Source organism: Brassica napus, chromosome C4, assembly GCF_020379485.1.
Source record: "Brassica napus cultivar Da-Ae chromosome C4, Da-Ae, whole genome shotgun sequence".
In the NCBI taxonomy this organism is placed as follows: domain Eukaryota; kingdom Viridiplantae; phylum Streptophyta; class Magnoliopsida; order Brassicales; family Brassicaceae; genus Brassica; species Brassica napus.
In genome coordinates, this window is record NC_063447.1 from 18949712 (window position 1) to 18972849 (window position 23138).

Below are 23138 nucleotides of genomic sequence, written 5' to 3' on the forward strand. Positions count from 1 at the left end.
GATTCAGATATTTAGATTTTGAAAGAAAATTAAATTAAATTATTCATTGTTTAAGTTTTTATTTAAAATATATGCTTTTAATTTTACTGGTTTTCTATCTTTAATAGATTAAACTATTAATAGGTTAGAAAATAAAACTTTAAGAATAAAAAGACATTAATTTAGTTGTTATTTTAAAATTTTGGATGCAATTTTTATTAATGTAAGAGAAAAGAGTTTGATATGTATTTTAAGTGAGTAGCAAATAATTTTATCCATAATTATATGTATATTATCTGATTTTAAACCATGTATAGAATCAATATAAATATTTTGAATAAAATTAGAGAAATAAACTAGAAATATAGGATATTATTCATATGTTCGGTTATCTTTGTATATTCATTCGGGTTCGGATATCCGAACTCTCTTAATTTAATATATGTTTCTACTTTGGTTTGGATTTCGGGTAGGAGTTTTTGGATGGGGTAAAATACCCACAGCCAGAGATTGGAATGTACAAGGTGAAAGTGAGAAAATGTAGAGGTTCGAAACAAATTAGGGCCTGAAGTACAGTTACAGGCCCATAAGCCTTTAAGATGTTATCCAGATTTTCTAGTTCACACGCTCAAACAGAGAGAGAGAGAGAGACCATGCCTGTGTCCGTACATTCCGTTATCGCCACGAACCTAGCGACTACAGGGTTTTACCGCAATGTTTCGCGCCGTCGAATTGGCTCCAGCTCCGTGAACTGCTCGGTGGAGACAAAGGAGACCGACCGGTGGGCGAAGCTGAAAAACGGGAACGACTCACTCGAGATTTGCAGAGTTCTTAACGGAATGTGGCAGACGAGCGGAGGATGGGGGAAGATCGATCGAAACGACGCCGTTGAAGCGATGCTCCGATACGCCGATGCCGGTCTCTCTACTTTCGACATGGCCGATCACTGTAAGTTAGCTAGAGAGAATTTTTCTTAATTTCTATGGTTGAACTGAATTAATATGTAAATTTGATTTGAAGATGGTCCTGCAGAAGATCTTTACGGCATTTTTGTCAATAGAGTTCGTCGAGAACGTCCACCAGAGTATTTGGAAAAGATTAAAGGGTTAATAAGTCTAATGTTTTGTCAATACAAAAAGCTCAGTTCCAAGCCATTTTGTATAATGGTTAGGGTATGTGTTATGATGCAGTTTGACAAAATGGGTTCCTCCTCCAGTGAAGATGACAAGCAGCTATGTTCGTCAAAACATTGACATATCTCGGAAGAGAATGGATGTGGCCTCTCTTGATATGCTTCAGTTTCACTGGTCTTTCTCTCTTCTCACGCTTAGTTCCTACTACTTGGCTTCTCTAGGTTGATGCAGAAAGAATATTAGGAAAATATTCTAAATATCATTGATTATATGTTTATAGGATAGTTATCTGTATCTTTATATGGTTTATGATTTTTTTTTATTATGTATATATATATAGTGGTTTAGGTTTTAATTTGTATTCATTTTATGATTGATTAATAAGAAAGTGATTTCTAAACAAACATTATAGTACGGGAAAGAGTAATTTCAAACCCAGTTTGGATCCATTTTTATCCCTAGAAGCTTCCGCAACATCACCGGTGACCATTATTATGACTCTGTCCCCTGTTATTATTTGCTAATCTGAGGTTTTTTGGAATAGGTGGGATTATGCGAATGACGGTTATCTTGATGCACTGAAACACCTCACTGACTTAAAAGAAGAAGGTTAAGCTATTAAAGATTGTTATGTTTCTCCTCTCCCTTCTTGTGCTTATCATTTTATACTTGTGTCGGTTTGCAGGTAAAATCAAGACTGTTGCTTTGACAAATTTTGATACAAAGAGACTTGAGATTATCTTAGAGAATGGAATCCCTGTTGTTAGCAATCAGGTGATTTTCGAATATCATCTACCTTTCTTTTCTTGCAAGTTCCTTTGTTGTTTTGTTCATGTGCAAAAGATTTTTTCCAGGTGCAACACTCCATTGTAGACATGCGTCCTCAACAGAGAATGGCTCAGCTTTGTGAGCTTACAGGCGTCAAACTTATAACGTAAAATCTCTTCTTCATTCTCTCGAAAATCTCGTTTGGTTTCCTTCCTCTTTAACAACTGACAATCATCGGCCTTTCGAGTGTAGATATGGGACAGTAATGGGTGGTCTACTGTCAGAGAAGTTCCTTGATGCCAATCTAACTATCCCTTTTGCTGGCCCTAGTTTGAATACTCCTTCTCTCCAAAAGTACAAAAGGGTAAGTGTTCCAAGTCATATGAGTTTTATGGAATCATCCTACTGTTTATTTTATTAAGATTCTTGAGAGTTACATTACAGATGGTTGATGCATGGGGAGGGTGGAGTCTATTCCAAGGTTTGCTTCGAACGATGAAGAGCATAGCCACAAAACATGGAGTTTCTATTCCGACCGTGGCCGTGAGATACATACTAGATCAGGTATCTCACTCTTCCTTACATCGCATGGATTTGTTCTCGACTTTTAAGGCCAATCTGGTTTATTATTTGTTCTGAAAATTTGAAATCTCACCGCAGCAAGGAGTTGGCGGATCAATGATTGGGGTGAGGCTAGGGTTAGCGGAACACATACAAGATGCAAACGCTATATTCTCATTGGTATTGGATGATGAAGATGTGAATAGCATAAAAGAGGCTACCAAGAAAGGTAAAAATCTTCTTCAAGTGATTGGTGACTGTGGAGACGAATACCGACGTGTCTGATCTTTAGAATACCGTATACATGTATTCAGTACACAAAGATCTGTGTTAGGATTCGTATATATGAGTTCAATACTTGAGATGGTTTAATGGATGTATTACTTTCACTACATTATTGTTTTCCACTTGACTTTGTACTCTTATGTTTTTTTTTTTTTTGGTAATCCTCTTGTGTATTCTCTCTTAAAAGGTCATCTCATTTTTCTTGTCTTTAGACGATCTCGCCTTTATTTTTTTTATTTATAAATTCTGGTATTTGTAATTTGTAATACAATCTTCATAAAAATGTGACGCATGTAATTTAATAAAGAGGCAGATACCTTTGAATATGTCGATTGGTCAGGAGAAAAAAAAGTGTTAGTTTACAAGTGGAAATGGGAACCAAAGATTATGTTTTCTGACGCAGTAATTAAAGATTACGTTTTCAAATTATTCCTTTTTTTTTCTTTTTTCTTTTTTCTTTTTTTGGGTCAAGTTTTCAAATTATTCCTATTTACATATTATAACCGTTGTGTTTATTACAATCTTTATGAAAATAAGACACATGTATTAAACTTTTTTTTTGCTTAAAATGTATTAAATTTTGAAAAAGGCGGGATATAATATGACGATTGGTCAGAAGAGAATCAAACTGTACATATCAGTGTTTAGGCTTTGCAAGTGGAAATGGGGAACCAAAGATTTTGTTTTCCGACGGCAACTTGAAACCTGCCAGCTCAGTGCATGAAAGACGCGATGTCGACATGCAAATTGTTTAGGGATTACAAAACACAAAGACCCAAAGCTCCCAGTTGCGGCATAAACTTTGGCCCACTTGCTAACTTCACACACGGTTCACGTTCATAAATAATCACGTGTTTCTTTTAAGGAATCACGTGTTTCATTTTTTTTTTCATGAGACAATCAACAATATTCGAAAAATAATAGATTTTTTTTTTATATTTAGCATATTGTTGGTACCATTATTCATTTTTACCACCACTAAAATAATATTTTTAAAAATACCTTCTTCGTTAAGAGTTAAATTTTTTTTATACACTTGTTCTCTATAGTATATAATAAACAATTATTTTTTTATGTTTTCAAATTATATTTTTTAAAATTCGAATTTTTTTTTACAAAAAAAAAGTTTTCAAATTTTCTTTTTGACATTCGAAAATTATTTTTGAAACTATTTTTTAATAAAATAAAAAAAATTTATTTATATATTTATTAAAATTCTAAATTCTACATTACAAAAATCCTATCCACCCCCTCAACTCTAAATTTAAGTCTTGATTAGTTAACCTTGGGCTTATAAATTTTTTTTTCTCTCTTTAAAAATAATGGTAAAAATAGTTAAAATAAACATGAAAAGTGATATTATGAAGGTGGTAATTTTGGCAATTTTCCAAAATAACTACCATAGAGGCTATAATATATATATATATATTTATATATTTGGTATAACTTTAAGAAAAACTGGAAATACTAGACTTAAGTTTGTACCAGAGGCCTCTGATAAAACAACTTACAAGATAAATTGTAATCACAGAGGAAAAATTAGAACCATAACTTATTTTCTTTGAATAATTCTAAATTAATTCTTTTTGTCAAAAATGTTAATTAATTAGTTCAAAACCAAAAAAAATCGTTTTCTGTAGAACTAGTAGATTTTTAAGAAAATTTCGAACCATACTTTCTCAAGACACTGACAAAAAAAATTTCTCAAGACACTTTATTTATTAGTTGAATGTTTTGTTCGTTATGGTTGGTCTATATAAAAGTAAACAATATATTACGTTCGGTATGTTTACGTTTGGTCTCAACATATCTGATTTTTTTTTGCTCTAAATATTAAAAAAATATCTAAATTATAAAGCACACACACAACTAGGTGACCAAATTTATTTTAATTACCTTAACCTTTTCTTTGTCATAAGTCACACATCTTTCTACACTTCCACTGTTCCAGTTCAATCGTGTTTAACTTTGGAATTCTTTATGGATATTTGACTAAAGTGATAAATACACTTAGGTGACGCAAGTAACTAAATCAATTCTATTAAGCATATCCATATACAACAATATATTATTATATAAAACTTGGTTCTTCAAAATTGATAATTAACATGATCGTGACACACATAAATTATATATTTAAGACTATGACATGTGTTAATCTATCTCATAATTAAAAATATATATACTAAGATATTAACAAAAACTAATTTTATTAAAAATGTTATTATATATATTATTTAATAGTAATTATCCCATTTTAAAATTCTAATCAAAAGATAATTACAAAAGATTATTTGATAATAATTTTCTTTCTAATATTGTGACATATGTTTAAATATATAATGATTAAAAATATATATAATAAGATAATAAAAACTAATTTTTTTAAAAAACTACTTTTAAAAATTATTTAACAGTAGAAACGATTTTTAAAATTTTTTAGTACTAATGTTTTAGAAACTTTCCTTTTTCAAAATCCTAAAAAATAGATTTGATAACAATTTACTTAATATAATTTTTCTTTTGTAAATTTTTAATGAAAATATAATTATAAAAGATTATATTGAGCTTGATTGTTCAAAATTGCTTATTAACATGATTGTGACACATGGTAGTTATATATTTTAAAATGTAATATGTGTTAAACTATATCATAATCAAATATATATATATATATATACTAAAATAATAAAAATGATTTTTCTTAAAAATTAATTATAAAAATTATTTAATAGTATTATTATTATTATTATTATTATTATTACTATTATTATTATTATTATTATTATTATTATTATAATTATTGTTATTATTATTATTTTTCATTTTTTTTTAAAAGATACTAAAGATAGAGAATTATAAAAGATAAACATTAACTTTTAAGAAAAAAATGTTAAACAAAAACGAATTGTAAAATCCTACAAGTACAATAAATTATTTAATAAAAAAATGAAGAAAAATTAACTGTAAAATAAATAATATTACTTTTTTAAAAGCATAATTAAAAGAAAATTGTAAAAGTACTCTTATTATTTTCTTATAAGTACATAATTTTCCTTTTTTAATAGATAATTGTATGTTAAATAATTATGACAAAAACTAGCTACAAATATTTCATATCTATATTTAGGTTTAAGCTTCCATATAATATTTTTTTAAAAATACAATAGTATTTACATGAAAATTATTACTTGGATATTTTCATTAAATTTTTGATACAACTCAACTTTTTATTATCTTTATTACATTTTATGATGCTAGCATAACTTTTAATTTTGATGTTATTGTCGTACATGAGTATGTGTGAATATGATAAATATGTATTTGTATGTATAGGACAAAATATATAAATAATTAAACAGATTTTTTCTATTAAAAATAAAATAGTTGTATAAAAATCTAAAAGAAAAAATAATTAATTTATTTTTTTTAAGTCTAAATAAAATAAAAACGTAAAAGTAATCTTATTTTTCTTATAATTATATAACTTTAATTTTTAATAATTTTTTGTTAAAAAATATAAACCAAAATTAAGTTCAAATATTTCCCTTGATATGATTGTGATATGTGTCAATAAAAAAAATTAGATTGTGAATATGTCAATAAAAACTTCTTTTATGTGAAAATAATTTTTTCTTTTCCTAAAATCTTAAATAAAAGAGATTTCTAAAAGAAATTTTTTTTCTAATCTTAACCGAGTAAGAAATTTTCATTTTTTTTTTAAATCGTGACCAAAGAAAATTTCAAAATTATATTTAATAGTAATTCACTTCAAAAATTTAATGATAAACATGATAGTAACAATTATTCAACTAACAAGAAAAATTGTTAAACTATTAATGATATTGGAAAACACAAATTTTAAAAATTGCAACTTTTAAAAATTGTTAATATCAAGGATGACAAAAAAAAAAGTTAATATCAACTGAAAATAGTTATTTGATAGAAATTTTATTTTTTAAATCCTAGAAAAAATATAATTGTAAAAGATTATGTAATATTAACTTCTTTTTTCTTAAATCCTACATAATTGTAAAAGAATATTTGATAGTTGTTTTCCTTTTTTATAAAATAAAATCCTAAACAAAAGAAATTTGTATAATATTTTTAAGTCGTAACCAAAAGAGAATTGTAAAAATTTATTTGATAATATTTAATTAACTTAAAATTATTTAATTAACAAAAGAAGTGTAAAATTAGTATTGATATGAATTGTAAAAATATCAATTTTAAAAATATTTATTAATAACTAAAAATAATTATTTGATAGCAATATTTTTTTTTCTGAAATTCTACAGAGAAGATAATTGTAATATGTCATATGATAGTAATTTATATTTTCTAAAATCTTAAACAAAATTGTAAAATAGTATTTAAGATTTTTTATTATTTTTTAATTGTAAATAAAAAGGAGATTTATAAAATGGAATGTTTTCTTTCTTTTTTTAAATCCTAGCAAAATAAAATTTTAAAGACTTATTTAATAAAACATTAAATTAGTACATAAGAACATGTATAATGTTGTCATTGATTCGATTGGTGTATATAACTTTCATTTCTTTTTACTTTTCATTTCTTATTTCAGATTGTGTTCAGTTTAAATGTTTATGCGTAGTATTTTCTCTAATCCTCAGTATAAAATTTGTAACAACTCATCTATGCACCATGATTATAAAATACAAATATTAACTTGAACTTATGTCTGAAAACGGGTTTTAATTATAAAATAAATCTCAAACAACATATGCAAAAAACAATAATAATACTATGATAAAATGATTTATTATTTTATGGCTTTTATTAAATTAAAACATCAAAAAAGGTTGCAACGGGCTCATATCTTGTATATCATAAATCGGAATACTACAATCACCCTCACTCACATAATGCAACATCCTCGTTGTACTCCATGAATATTGCATATGTTAATGTGAGCCTACACAAGACTTCACACTCTTATAGGTTCGGTTCTGATACCACTTTTGACGCCATGATCGCTTAGTCAGTGAGCCTCCACTCCCGCACATTCGGCTTGTGAGGCCCACGACCCGGCCGACTGTTGGGGCATTAAATTTCAGAATGTTCGAAATGTTTGCTTATTAACCCTACAATCACCATATGATATTTTCACGTGGTTTGGCATCATTTACACGATATTACAAATCACTTTCTAATATGTCACCTATCTTTTCAATACTCTATATCAAACATGATTAATTCTGGAGTTTTTTTTTTGAATGTGTGACCGTATAAATACATATATATTAGTAATATAGGTAACCAAATAAATTTTATTAAGCATATCCACATCAGTGGCGGAACTACCGTTACGGTAGGGGTCATGTGACCCCTATAAATTCTGATGAATTTTTTTTTACTTGAACAAATTTAGTGAAACATTACAAAGTTAGCTTATGTGACCCTATATATGATCACATTACAAAATGACCCCAGTGAAAAAAGTGGCTGGCTCAGCCACTGATCCACATACACGACTATATACTAAAAATTAGGAGTTACATAATATATGGTCCTTGAAAATCACTTGTTTATGAAAAAACATATTTCAAATATATTCACTATAAAATGAATTCTCAGTTTCATTTTTCCCCCGAGAAATGCCAACCATTTATTTCGAAAATGAGTTAGCAGAATCAGAGCCGGCTTAACATTGTTATGGACCCTAGCGCAAAAAAAAAATTTTACTCTCTAAAATTTATATTCAGATAATGTTTAAAATATTTTTAAAATTTAATCAATAAAATTTTGTGATAAAAATAAAACTATATGCATATCAAATATTTTTGGGCCATTTTCAATTTTATTTATTATATTTACAATTTTTTATATAAAAATATAGATTTTTTTAAAAAAATTGGATCCCTTAATTATTAATATATGGGGGATAGGGGTTTGGGCCCGGGATGATCGCACCGCTTGTCCTCCCCTCCTCAGCCGGCCCTGAGCAGAATGCACGTTTAAGTTTACCCACACATTGTTAACAAACATATACACACAAGGCAGGTACACTCACGGTGTTCAAAAAAGAGAGGCAGGTACATTCACAAGTGTCTATTGTATCAGCCAACAAATTCATCAAATGATAAACGTCCAAAAATAAAATATTTCTCACGGTCTGATAATCTTTATTCAGTTCACACTTCTAATGTGTCCTTGCAGACTCTTCAAACGTTGTTTCTTAAATAGCAAGTTTTGTATCTATACCAAAGCTAAATCCGTGTTCGATTGTTATCAAATAGATTTTATTTAGTTCTTCATCTATTGTTTACAAAAAAAAAAAGGTCTATATCTATACTATTAAAGCAGAATCCTATTGTCTTTTTTACTTTAGCCTGCCATTTTCTTTACTAACATTGCATGTTTCATTAAGGGAAATCAAGTAATATTAATAACACATCTATATTGGGTCATTTTTTTCGGATCCAGCCCACATCAGATCTCTCTTGGGCCATTTGGGCCGATTAAGAAATCAAATCCAATTTTCACATATTTTTTTCCTTTGGGCCATTGAGTCCAAGTTCAAATAATTTTTTTTCAACTATTCTTAATTAATATTTTTTTTTCTTTTCTTAATATAATTTAAGCATTCATAAAAAATTGATTTTTTTCATTGAAAAGTATATAATTTTTTTTAATTAAAATATTAACCACATAATAAAATTAATTTATCAGAGTTATACCAACTTAATTCATTAAAGAAATAAAGTTTAATTTTTTAAACATAAATAGTCATTTAGAATGAAATACGATAAATAAAGATAAAAAGTTTAGATCTTTTATAAAATAAAACACAAATATATGAAAATATGACATTTACTAAATATTTGTCAATTGAAAAAAAAAAATAAACCTGCGAGTCTTTTATAAAATAAAACACAAATATATAAAAATATGATATTTACTAAATATTTGTCAATTGAAAAAGAAAAAAATAATAAACTCGCGCTTTGAAAGCGCAAATCAAAATCTAGTCTATTCTTATAGCAATTAAATATTATGTTCTAACAATAACTTGTATTGTTTTAAAAGTATATACAACGGTGCTTTAAGTTTTATATTGTATAATCCCCTATATATTAATCCTGGAGCATTACAACATGTTTTCGTAGCCACGTGTCATTACGAAGGCGATTCTTAAAAAAAATAGAAAAATAAGTTGGTCCATATAAACATATATTATGTTTTTATTAAACTAACTATCAAATTAATTAATAGTGTACAAAAGAATAGTTTTTCTTTCCTTAAATAAAAACTACGAAATTACCTAATATGATTAACATATATATGACAATTAATGATTATGAATAATACATATTTGATAACAATTTTTGTATCCTCTCTCTTTTTTGCTTAATTTTATATTAATAAAAGAAATTAAAAATCACATTATGCATAAAATAAAAATTTAGATTTTTTCTTATATTTTATATTTTGAAATTTTAAAACGACTATAAATTACTAAAAATGGTAAAAGTCCCACATTGAAATTTTTATGATCAATGATTTAACATTTTTTATTCAATCAAGATACAAATGATCATATTATGATTTTAGAGAATAGAGTAGGTATTTAGAGATTAAAGGTAGATTAGAGAAGATTAATGAGAGATTTGTAGAGAGATTAGGTAGTAATCATGTTTAAGAGTATTTAAGAATCATCATGAACAAGAGAGAGAGAGTCTAGAGAGATAATCTCAAACTTCTTAATTTTTAATCTGATCAGAGTTTACAATATATATGAGGAGACAACACTAGGATGAGAGTTTCACAAAGAGGCACTATTACAAGAGATAATATTTGCTTTAATTCAAACCATCCAATGAGCTTCTTCCTTGTGCATAAAGCTCCTTTTGCTTTATCCAGCTCTTCTTCAGCCTGTCACACGCGCCTCCTCTTCCCTTGCAACGGTCTGATGCCTTATCTAAGGGAATAGGACTTCTCTTCTTCATCCAAAGTTACTCGGGTAACTAGTATAACTAGGGTAACTTTGGTTTAACCTTTGCAAGTTACTCGGGTAACTAGTATTACTACGCCATGTACGGCCTCTTCATCATACTCAACTCCTCATGTCTTTCTTTTCTCATATATTGATCTCATCTCAACACTCCCCCTCAAGCTTAGCTTTGTGAAAGTCTAAGCTTGGATAGCCATGAGATCTTCCTCATTAAAAACATCACCAAGGAAAACCCATTGAGACAAAACCTTGATGAGGGAAAAAGAGTAAAGACCTCATGACTTAGGGGATCAGCTCCTTCTCTTCCCAAGATCTATGAGTCCCAATCTGATGTGAATGGACTCCATAGTCTTTTGTCTTGCTGCCTTGGTGAACACATCTGCCAACTGATCTTCACTTCGTGTATAACATGGCAAGATCACTCCCAAGACTATCATCTGCCTCACCTTGTGGCAGTCTACTTTAATGTGCTTTGTCCTCTCATGAAACACTGAGTTTGTAGCAATGTGAATAGCCGCCTGATTGTCACAATGCATAGTCATTGGTGTTGCTTGCTCAATCTCCAAGTGCCTAAGGATCCCTTTGATCCAAACCAACTCGTTGGTAAGCTTCAGCATAGCTCTATACTCAGCTTCAGCATAGCTCTATACTCAGCTTCAGCACTAGAGCATGATACAACCTTTTGCTTCTTACTCTTCCAAGTAACCATGTTTCCTCCAATGAAACTGCAGTAGCCTGTTGTAAACCTTCTGTCTGCTCTATCACCAGCCCAATCAGCATCACAATAACCCACAACTTCAATGCTTTTATTGCAGCCCATCCATATACCAAGCCCTTGAGTTCCATTCAAGTACCCTCTCCACCATGCGCCAGTGATGCTCCTTTGGAGCTTGCATATGCTGCTTCACTTGATTCACAGCAAAACAAATGTCTGGCCTAGTGATGGTAAAGTATATCATCTTCCCCACAAGCTTCCTATATAGCTTTGGATCATGGAATAGCTTGCTGTCTTCAATCTCCCCCTCACGTGGAACCTTGTACCCATCCTCCATGGGCATCTTGGCTGTTCTTTGATATATGGTATTTTTAATACCATTATATGTGTCCTTTGAGCAAATTCTCAGTCCTAATTCGTGTTTAATTGATATCATTCCAGGTTTGGAGCAGGTGAAAGAGCAAAGAAGAGAGATTCAGGAAGTCAGATGTCGTTTTGAAGGATACGATGCGGAACAGCCATCTAGAACAACCTGAAGGTTGTTCCCGAAGAGAACAAGCGTCTGACTGTTCCCGATCATTAAGGAAACTTCCTATTCCGGAAGTTTGCCCTAGATTCCACCCTCTTTTATCTCTTTACCACCAGCGCCTCCATATAAAAAGGGCCTATGCTATCATTTCTTTTTCTTACGCTAGTTTTTTTGCAAGAGACCTAGAACTATTTTCTTTGGATTAAGCAACTTGTAAGGGAGAAGGCTTCATCCTCACGAGAAGATCATCCTGAACCCTTGTCTTTCTACTTTATTTTATATGCAGTATTATTCAGAAACCATGTCTGTGTCATCCTGCTTTATGATTGAGTAGTAGGCTAAGCTTTCTTAGGGTTGTAGGGTGTTAGCCGCATGAACTGAACACAAATAAGTGATCTTAACTGTTCTTCATTCATATTGTTCTTACTGCTTACATTGAATTGATCACTTAATATTCGATTTCTGATTTAATCATCTAGCTAACCGCTTAGGAGATAAATTGACATATATTGAATGAGCTTTGTATCCCTAATCAGCGAGAGTAGATATTAGGGTATTAAGTGAACTAATCAGATCTTGTCTCTAAGGCTTGTTATCTCGTCTTGTTCCAAGTGAGAACTTAGGATTCAAGACTGATTTGCAAAGGGAGCAAGACCACGATAGTGGATTGTTCTAGCTGAGTGATCTGGGTTCTAGACTGCACCTCATTGCACTTGAATAGTTGTTCAGTTTTGCATTGACACCCTATTAATAACCCTAAGCCGGCTTCATTTAAATTGAATTTGAACCATCTAGGTATTCTAGTTACTTGCGTCACAATTAATTCTCAAAACCCCACTTGTTTCTCAGCTTATTATTGAACTCATAAGAGTAAAGAGTAAACTGGTCCTCTGGATTGAATCTCAAATATTACAATTACCACTGTTAACTTGACAGTAGCAAGGATTCATTTTTAGTGTATCAAGTGTTGGCGCCGTTACGACGGGGACTAAGCTTTTACCTTTATTTTTTGGTTTAATATTTAGTCTGAGATATCTAACTTGCTCTACTTCTTTGTTGGAACAGATGATCCAAGTGCATGACCAGTAGACATACTCGGAGCAACGCACAAGGACCACTACATCAACTGACCAACAACGAACTCGCAAGATTAGAAGGACAGAACCGCCAACAGCCAAGAACAACCGACACCAACATGGGTGATCACGGCAATATGGATAACCTCACTGCTGCATTGGCACTCATTCAACAACAAATGCAGAATCAGCAACAGCAGATGCAACAAACCATCCAAAATCAACAACAAGCTGCTCAGGAACAAGCAGCCGAGAACGCCGCACGAGAGGAGCGTGGTGCTTTTATTGGGGAGCGAAACCTTCCGCGGAACTTCGCTATAAACCGCTCTCCCATCAACCCTCCACCCTTTACTCGACAAGATTATGAGATCAAACCTGCACTGATAGGTCTGGTACAGAAGAGCACGTTCAGCGGCCTCATTTCAGACATACCAATGGAACACATAGAGGCCTTTGAGAGGATTTGCAATTTTTCTCGCTCTAATGGAGTGCCACCGGATTATGTCAAATGCACGCTGTTCCCATTCTCTCTCGAAGGGAAAGCTTCTCGTTGGCTGCAATCTCTCCCAACAGGTTCTCTAACCTCATGGGACCAGGTTCGATCAACATTCCTGAGTCACTTCTACACCAAGTCCAAAACTGCGGCTCTGAGGCATAGAATCTCCAACTTCAAGCAGAAATCTGATGAAACTTTTCATGAAGCTTGGGAAAGGTACAAAGAGTACCAGAGAGAGTGCCCACACCATGGGTTTGATGAAGATTACATATTGGAAGTGTTTTACGATGGAGTGAGTTATGAGTTCCGGAACACCCTTGATTCCTCTAGTAACGGAGACTTCATGACTCAAACCACACCTGGTGCGTTCGCGCTGATTGAGAACATGGCTTCGAGTTCACTCAATAAGAACAAGGAGCATGATCGCTCCAAAAGTGTGAACAGTATAGATGACCTAGCGGCAAAGGTGGACCAACTGCTTAAAGGAAACCAGAGCCAGGTTTTCATAATGGAAGAAGCAACTCCTGAGTAGAGCGCAGGCGACAAGGCGTTTGAAGCTGAACAAGCAGGAGACGATCAGCAGGAAGTGAGCTACGTAAATGGGCAAGGGTGGCAGCTGAAGAACTACCACCCAAACCCTAACGTAAGGAACAATCCAGAGCTTTTATGGCCTAAGCAGGACAAACCAGTTGATCCGGCGCAGAGCAACCAAGGTCAGTATGCGGGGTATCAGAAGAACTATCAACCCCGAAACTATGTTCTAAGCCAACAACAGAACAATCAACCTCAGATGCAGAACCACCAGAATAATCAGGTCGCTACTTCCACCCCTGTCGCTGTTCCGCAAGATGAAACTAAAACCATGTTGCAGCAACTCCTCCAAGGACAACAGCTCCAAGGGAAAGCTCTGAACCAGGTCACTACCAAGAACAATACCAGAATGAACCATATGTTCGGAGATTTGAGCACCAAGTACGATAATGTCGCAAGCCATATGAGACAGATGGACATTCAGATAGCTCAGACTGCTGAGAGTGTCAAGAGGCAGCAAGGTACTCTACCTGGTAAAACAGACAAAAACCCCAAGGAGTGCAATGCGATTCAGCTAAGGAGGGGGGAAGCAACTCTCCGAGCCAGAAAGGAGGAGGTTCACCGCAGCTGAGAAAGGGAAGCAGAAAGAGTCGGAAAAACTGCCAGCCGATCAGGCAGATGAGAGGAATACAGAACCAGCACTTGAAACAAGTTCGCCAGGGCCAGAACAACCAGCTGAAGCGGTGCGCCCGATCCCCGAGGCTGTTCCTCCTCGCGAATACATTCCTAAGGTCCCTTACCCTGTTCCAGCAAGGGCCACTCGTAAGGACAAAGAGGAAATGAAGTGCATGAAGATGCTGGAGGAACTAACCGTCCGAATCCCCTTGATGGATGCAATCCAGATGATGCCCTCCATGCGCAGCTTTATGAAGGGATTGATCTCAGGAAAAATATCAGAGGAGAGCGAGTTCATGACGGTTTACAAGGAGTGCAGCGCAGTGCTTCAGAACAGGCAGATGAAGAAGCGAGGAGACCCCAGCAAATTTGTCCTCTCTATCTAGATTGGGAAGACAGTTTTTGCATGCTCCTTGGTTGACCTTGGGTCCAGCGTGAATCTCATGCCTTACTCTGTGGCTCGACGTCTAGGTTACACGCATTTCAAACCAACTAAGATGTCATTGGTATTCGCATATAGATCAGTCAAATCCCCGGTTGGTATTCTAGAGGATCTCCAAGTAAAGGTCGGGAACACCTCTGTTCCAGCAGACTTCGTTGTTCTAGAACTGGAAGAAGAGTCTAAAGATCCTCTCATCTTGGGAAGACCATTCTTATGTACTGTTGGAGCCATCATTGATGTGCAACAGGGGAAGATTGATTTGAATCTTGGAGACATAGTTATGCAGTTCGAGACGGATGAGTTGCTAAAGAAGCCGATGTTGGATGGGCAGACCTTTGAGGTTGATGAAGGGATTGATCCGCTCCAACCTTGAGAAGGAATGATCGAGGAGATTCTTACCGAAGACCCACTGGAGCTTGCACTAGTGCGAGCCGAGGCCGAGCAGAGTGTCGTGAACATTGATGCAGATGCGTATGCCAAGATGCTTGACTTCGCAAGGAGTATGGGAAGAATGGTAGCAAGTTTAAGTCTGGGGGAGGAGAGCAACATGGTCGAAACCACTCCATCTAGAGCGACCCCTACACCGAACTCGCCTGTTCTGTCGAACCAACCAGAGGATCCCTGGAGCGAGCTTAAAGCTCCCAAGGTTGAGCTAAAACCCCTTCCCAAGGGGCTCAGGTAAGCTTTCTTAGGTCCGAATTCCACATATCCTGTCATTGTCAATGCTGAGCTAAATAATGTGGAAACTGCATTGCTTTTGTCTATTCTGCTCTTAAGCCGCCATAGCATAAAAATGGAGATATTCCATTTTGTTTGATCTTCGTAATTATCTTCTAAATTTCGTATTTATCCGCGGAATCTTAACATTTATCTTCCCTTGCGAACCAAGCGTAAACCGACATGCGGTTTATGGGCTGTTGGTTAAGAAATCATAAGTCGGGCCTCGAGTCATGTCTTAGGTCCCTTTGGGCCGTCTTCCGACTCGAAGCGTTTATTACGGCTTCTTTCGATAAAGAATGAACTTTCCGCGGTTTTAACGGTAAAGTTTGATTGATAACTTAGCAATGGCGGGGAATGTGAGATGGGTTCGCTACGGTATTCGGGAGATAGCATCGAAGGGTAGACGAGAATGCATGGACTGATGTTGTATCGACGTTTCGGAAGAGCTCGGTTACTACGTAGCGACCGAACTTTGGTTCGAGCTCGGTCGCTACGTAGCGACCGAGCGGAATGGGCGTTTGGTCGCTACGTAGCGATCCTTCTCGAGTTCTTGTCCGATGATTCGAGTCTCTTCCGTAAAGGTTTTCGTAAAGAAGAATCTATTTCGAAAAAGTATTTGTCGAAGAAGTTTCCTACGTTTTTCTTCTTCGGAGATTTGGACGTTAACTTCGTCGTAACCTTTTTCGACCCCAACATAAGGTGGATTCTTCTCCTCCAAGAATTCGATCTTGAGATAAAGGATAAGAGAGGAGTCGAGAATGGGGTTGTAGACCATCTGTCCAGAATGAAGATTGATGACGACACAACTCTTGATGAGAACACCCAGTAGAACACGTCAATGCGATTGGTCTGCGTTTCGCGGAACAACCTCTGCGAATCGCATCTGACTGCTCTAGCATCGCGGAACAACCTCTGGGAAGGAGATCCGATTGTTATCACGTCGTGGAACATCCAGTCACCGTGATCCAAAAGCAGTATTCTCACCTCCCGTGGTTTGCTGAGATTGCGAATTTTCTTGCTGCTGAAAAGCAACCCCTTAAGTTCACTGGAAACGACAAGAGAAAATTTTTAAGGGAGGCGAGGCGTTATGTTTGGGATGAACCGTTTTTGTACAGACATGGCAAGGATGGCTTGTTCAGAAGGTGTGTTCCAGAGGCAGATATTCCAGGAATCCTACATCACTGCCATGGTTCATCGTACGCAGGCCACTTCGCTACATTCAAAACGGTTTCCAAAATCCTTCAAGCAGGTTTCTGGTGGCCAACTATGTTCAGGGATGCTCAAGCCTACATAGCCAGGTGCAATGCATGATAACGACTTGGGAACATCAGCAAGAGGAATGAGATGCCTCAGAATTACATTCTAGAGGTTGAGGTGTTCGACTGTTGGGGAGTCGATTTCATGGGACCATTCCCTTCATCCTTCAAGAACGAGTACATCCTCGTTGCCGTTGACTATGTATCTAAGTGGGTAGAAGCGATAGCAAGCCTTACTAATGATGCAAAAGTGACGACTAAGATGCTCAGCTCCATCATCTTTCCGAGGTTTGGAGTACCTCGAGTCGTCATTAGCGATGGTGGAACACACTTCATCAACAAGGCATTTCAGGACCTCTTGAAAAAGAATGGAGTGAAGCACAAGGTGGGAACTACTTATCATCCGCAGACGAGTGGACAGGTTGAGGTTTCCAATAGGGAGATCAAGAGCATTCTCCAGAAAACTGTCAACACTTCACGAAAGGATTGGTCACTTAAGCTGGACGATGCATTATGGGCCTACATAACAGCCTACAAAACGCCGCTGGGAAGAACTCCCTATCACCTGGTCTACGGTAAAGCATGTCACCTCCCTGTTGAGCTCGAATACAAAGCTGCATGGGCAGTCGAGTTACTGAATTTCGACATCAAGTCAGCAACCGAGCGACACATGGTCCAAATCCATGAGCTGGAAGAGATAAGACACCTCGCCTATGAAAGCTCCAAAATTTACAAGGAGAAGTCCAAGGCATACCATGACAAGCACATCATTGCCAGACATTTCGAACCAAACGATAAGGTCTTGCTTTTCAATTCAAGGTTGAGGTTGTTCCCATGCAAGCTGAAGTCTAGATGGTCCGGACCCTTCACTGTTAAGGAAGTTCGACCCTACGGAGCTGTTGTGTTACTGAACAGAAAAGGAGACGAGTTCGTAGTGAACGGGCAGCGCTTAAAGCATTACCTTGCTGACTCCACTATCGCAGAGGGCGAAGAAATTCCCCTAAGCGATCCCCCATCAGCCTGATCGGCTGATCCAAGTCAAGCTAATGACTTTAACCAAGGGCTTGGTGGGAGGCAACCCACTGGTTAGTGTGTACATTGTTTTCTATAGTCTATTTTATTTCTTTTCAGATTTATTTTGTTGGTCAAAAAAAAAAAACCGGACACTTCAGTCAGAACAATCAAATGACTGTTCTTCTGGTAGAACAACCCATTGCCTGTTCCAGGTAAGTGTTCCGAACCAAAAAAAAAAATATATACATAAAGAAAAAAGGGAAGGGTAGTTAGGGCTTTGCCTATTTAAGGCTCCACCCTTCCACTTTCCCCCTTTTCACTGCGCCGTACACTGACCCTTCCCCCTGCGAGTTTTAAGCGACCACCAAATCTTTTTCTCTCAACCGTTTTAAGTGGTTTTTGCTTCTCACTTGTTTGGAATTTTGAGTTCTCTCTGTTTTTGCAGTTCATTTCACCAGTTTCTACAGGTAAGAGGCTCGACAATCCTCATCCAAATCGCAATACTCAGTTTGCAAAGTTCATCATTCTAACCGCTTCAATAGATCGATCCTTGTTGTACTACATTGATTTCGACTTTCCCTTTTGCTGTTAGGGTTGATTTAGAAAATTAACTCATGATTCATTTCACATTTGCGATTTACAATTGATAGGACTGTTTGGATTCGGTTTGTGGATAGTTGAATGGAGTTATTGGGTTGAGTTTCGATTTGTTGGTTGTCGTGCCAAGGCAAATTACGGTTTGCATAAGGAGGGATGGAAATTGTTCTATTCCATTTCTCCTGTGCGCATAACAGAACTAAAGCTTTCTTTTGTTTGCTTTGCAGATGGCACACACTAAGCAATCAACCAAGAGAACGCGAGCGACCTGCACGAGCAGTATGCCACCCCTGCAAGCACAACAAACCTCTGAGACCTACCCATGGCCCCGTGAACAAGAGGGTGAACCGATTGATCTCGACAGCCCACTGCTCTTGGACTTCAACTGCGAGGGATGGGATAAGGGAACAGCAGCGCGTTACAACGCCCTCCTCCGGGTTGACATGTTACCCACTCGTTTCTGCCATGCGGAGACTCTGGCTGATCTTGGGATCAATGAGGACGTGTTCGAGACGCTACACGCCATAGGGATAGCTCCTCTGTGCTATACAACACATGAGCTCTACCCAGACCTTGCTCGCCAAGTGCTCGCCACCGCCACGATCACGTACGAGGATTCCAATACACCCTCTTACGCCAACTGCTCATTCTCTTTCATGGCCGATGGAGAGTACTGCTCCTTGTCCCTCGACAAGCTCAATGAGATCTATGAGACAACCACTGAACCGAAAGGAGTAGCGGTCGCAAAAAAGTTCTCTCCTTCTAACGCCTTTTGGGATTGCATTGCGAATGGGAACTTTACACCCGGAAAGGCTTACCAGTCACAGATTAGGAACCCAGCGCTTCGGGTCATTGCAAAGATCATCTCAAACCTCTTGTTCGCTAAAGATGTCACCTCGAAGGTCACCAACGGGGAGCTGCAAACTCTGTACGCTGGTATTGAGGATGAAATCCGAGCTTCTGGGTCCAGCATTCCAATTCAAAAGGTCAAAACGAACCCCGGTTTCAACTCCATGACCATGATCTGCGAGAGGCGGTTATGCACGGTTCGAACAAGAAGGACAGAAGCGGTAGCTTGCTTACACCGCTCTTCAAGCATTTCAGCATTGATCTCGGCAAGTACAGCGTCAACAAAGAGGTTCAGTACCTTGACATCAAGAACCTTATGGCATGCCACATCATGCGTGATGAAGAGACCTACAGCTTCTTTGATAAGGCCGGTACCCAGCTGTTCACCAAACTGCCACACCCCGAGATCATCAGGTTCAGCGTGTTCGACAACATACGCTTCCTCCCTCCACCTGAGCTCCTTTGCACTGATCCACGTGCTGCAGTCCCTGACGCGGACATGGAAGATGTTGAGGACATCACCCCAGAAGCTGAACCGTCATACGACCTCGGAGAGCTGGCTGATGTGACCGATGATCAGGCTTACCGATGCTGGATGGTTGACTCGCAGCGGAAGAACAACAGCCTCATGCGGAGGATCCTCCATCTCATCACTGGAGGCTGCATTGGCGGAAGTAACCAGCGACAGCCTCCAGCAGAGCAGACTCCACGATCACACCGACCAGGAAAGGCGCCTATGGGAACATGCACTTCGACCGAGGAGGTTCATTTCTCGCGCAACAGACGTTCGTTTGATCCAGCCGAGAGCAGCGAGTCCGACTGAGTTCGCGAGGACTATTCTCTATCCATTGTTCTATCCATCTGAACTCTTTATTTTTATGTTTTATTTTTATGCCTTGTGTTGATTTTAGGCTGACATCAAATTCATTTAACACCAGGGATGATGTAAATTAAGTCTGGGGGAAGCACTGTGTGCTGAAACTTTATTTCTTTGTTTTTGAGTCAATCCTTATGTCATTTGGATGTTTTATTGAGTCAGTTTAGAATCGAGTCAGCTAAAACTCTTGTGGGAATTAGGACCTTGTGATATATTCTCTTAACCACCTCGTGCTCTAACATTCTTATCCAGTGACCTTAGCAGTGATGGAAGACCCACACTTGGACCTGGAACACCCTCTGACTTATCTCATTTGATTCTCTAGAAGCTCTCATCCGATCAGGTTACACTGGGTAGACTCAACTCCACCTAACTTGAACCTAATCCTGACTGAAATTCTTCTTGTTATGGGCACTAGATCAGGGAAACGAGATCCACGCTCAGGGCTTCTTATTCTTTTTACCAATCTTGCTGATCCTGAGTGGCTAGCTCATCTTTAGCTAGTTCCAACCTTGTACCTAAGCCTTTATTTTCACCCTGATGCACTTTGTTTTTCAATGTCATATGTGCAGATATGTGCAAAAAGGTCGGAGAGGATAGGATTGACGCAGCCCCTTACTCGTTAATGCCTTACATTCAGAGAAGAGAGAGCAAGCATAATGAGAACAGTTGACAAGATCAAGCCCTAATAAGAAGAACATTCAAGGGTGCATGATCTGACCAGAGGAACAATGGCGACCCGTGTGAAACAAAAGGATGGACCACCAGTGGCTGAAAAACATTCACCCGATACCTTTCCCTCGAAACCCCATCACTGTTATTCAAAAAAAAAAATATTTATATACAGTATGCTTTTATTTATTTATTGATGGAGATGGGGAAGGTAACTTCGGAAGATACACGCCATTGGGAAAGGTTGAGCCAAGAAGTTGGTACCAATTTTTGAGGAATAAGAAAAGAAGTCAAGAGCTGGAGAACAGTCATATGATTGACCCGAAGTGGAGAACAACCAAATCCGTGACGCAGAAACGAGTAAGGGGTGTGGACATCAATAGATCCGTCCTCTCTTGCTATTTTGCGCGATATCCTGCATACACTCAAATACGGTAGCCCCTAAACACTCTCAGCTCTACCATAAAACAGCTTGTTCGTTATCAACCCGTCTACCCTGAATAGTGCCTGTAACGAGAAGCTCACGCTGTTCTTAATTGATGTTTAAGGATTTTGTCTCGATAGTGCAACCTTTTCAGGTACGAGATAGAGAGTACGGAGCTGATTCTCGAACAGCGATCGTGGGTGTTCTGGTAAGGGTGTGCGGTCTAAGTCTACAGCTTGTATGGTTCAGAGATGTGTGGTAAGAGCATGGTTATTCAGGAAAAGCGAGTTCCCACTCTTTCAAACCTTTCTCCCTGTTCTTGAGGCTTGGCCTTGTTCGAGGACAAACAAGGATCTAAGTCTGGGGGAATTGATATATGGTGTTTTTAATACCATTATTTGTGTGCTTTGAGCTAATTCTCAGTCCTAATTCGTGCTTAATTGATATCATTCCAGGTTTGGAGCAGGTGAAAGAGCAAAGAAGAGAGATTCAGGAAGTCAGATGTCGTTTTGAAGGATACGATGCGGAACAGCCATCTAGAACAACCCGAAGGTTGTTCCCGAAAAGAACAAGCGTCTGACTGTTCCCGATCATTAAGGAAACTTCCTATTCCAGAAGTTTGCCCTAGATTTCACCCTCTCTTATCTCTTTAGCACCAGCGCCTCCATATAAAAAGGGCCTATGCTATCATTTCTTTTTCTTACGCTAGTTTTTTTGCAAGAGACCTAGAACTATTTTCTTTGGATTAAGCAACTTGTAAGGGAGAAGACTTCATCCTCACGAGAAGATCATCCTGAACCCTTGTCTTTCTACTTTATTTTATATGCAGTATTATTCAGAAACCATGTCTGTGTCATTCTGCTTTATGATTGAGTAGTAGGCTAAGCTTGCTTAGGGTTGTAGGGTGTTAGCCGCATGAACTGAACACAAATAAGTGATCTTAACTGTTCTTCAATCATATTGTTCTTACTGCTTACATTGAATTGATCACTTAATGTTTGATTTCTGATTTAATCACCTAGCTAACCGCTTATGAGATAAATTGACATATATTGAATGAGCTTTGTATCCCTAATCAGCGAGAGTAGATATTAGGGTATTAAGTGAACTAATCAGATCTTGTCTCTAAGGCTTGTTATCGCGTCTTGTTCCAAGTGAGAACTTAGGATTCAAGACCGATTTGCAAAGGGAGCAAGACCACGATAGTGGATTGTTCTAGCCGAGTGATCTGGGTTCTAGACTGCACCTCATTGCACTTGAATAGTTGTTCAGTTTTGCATTGACACCCGATTAATAACCCTAAGCCGGCTTCATTTAAATTGAATTTGAACCATCTAGGTATTCTAGTTACTTGCGTCACAATTAATTCTCAAAACCCCACTTGTTTCTTAGCTTATTATTGAACTCATAAGAGTAAAGAGTAAACTGGTCCGTTGGATTGAATCTCAAATATTACAATTACCACTGTTAACTTGATAGTAGCAAGGGTTCATTTTTAGTGTATCATTCTTCCTCCATACGCACTAGCATCCTTCAAGAGATCCAATGCATACTTCCTTTGAGA

At 36.7% G+C, this 23138-nt stretch overlaps 2 protein-coding genes and 1 non-coding gene across 3 annotated transcripts; 2 read left to right on the top strand and 1 right to left on the bottom strand.

Moving 5' to 3' along the window:
- The first annotated feature begins 593 nt into the window (after nt 1-593).
- LOC106396503 (flagellar radial spoke protein 5-like) lies at nt 594-2862 on the top strand. Its single transcript, XM_013836907.3, has 9 exons — nt 594-927; nt 1000-1084; nt 1170-1286; nt 1657-1721; nt 1798-1886; nt 1967-2046; nt 2133-2244; nt 2325-2444; nt 2541-2862. Exons 1-9 carry the CDS (start codon nt 633-635, stop codon nt 2724-2726), a joined length of 1149 nt encoding a protein of 382 aa, XP_013692361.1. The 5' UTR covers nt 594-632; the 3' UTR covers nt 2727-2862.
- A 10161-nt stretch (nt 2863-13023) lies between these two features.
- On the top strand, nt 13024-15109 carry LOC106392922. The gene is made up of 3 exons (XM_013833695.2): nt 13024-13983; nt 14050-14569; nt 14628-15109. The coding sequence occupies exons 1-3, from the start codon at nt 13024-13026 to the stop codon at nt 15107-15109; spliced, it is 1962 nt and encodes a 653-aa protein (XP_013689149.2).
- On the bottom strand, nt 13666-13772 carry LOC125586703. Its single transcript, XR_007323239.1, has one exon. It is a non-coding gene; the product is annotated as a small nucleolar RNA R71 (small nucleolar RNA).
- Nucleotides 15110-23138: the final 8029 nt, after the last annotated feature.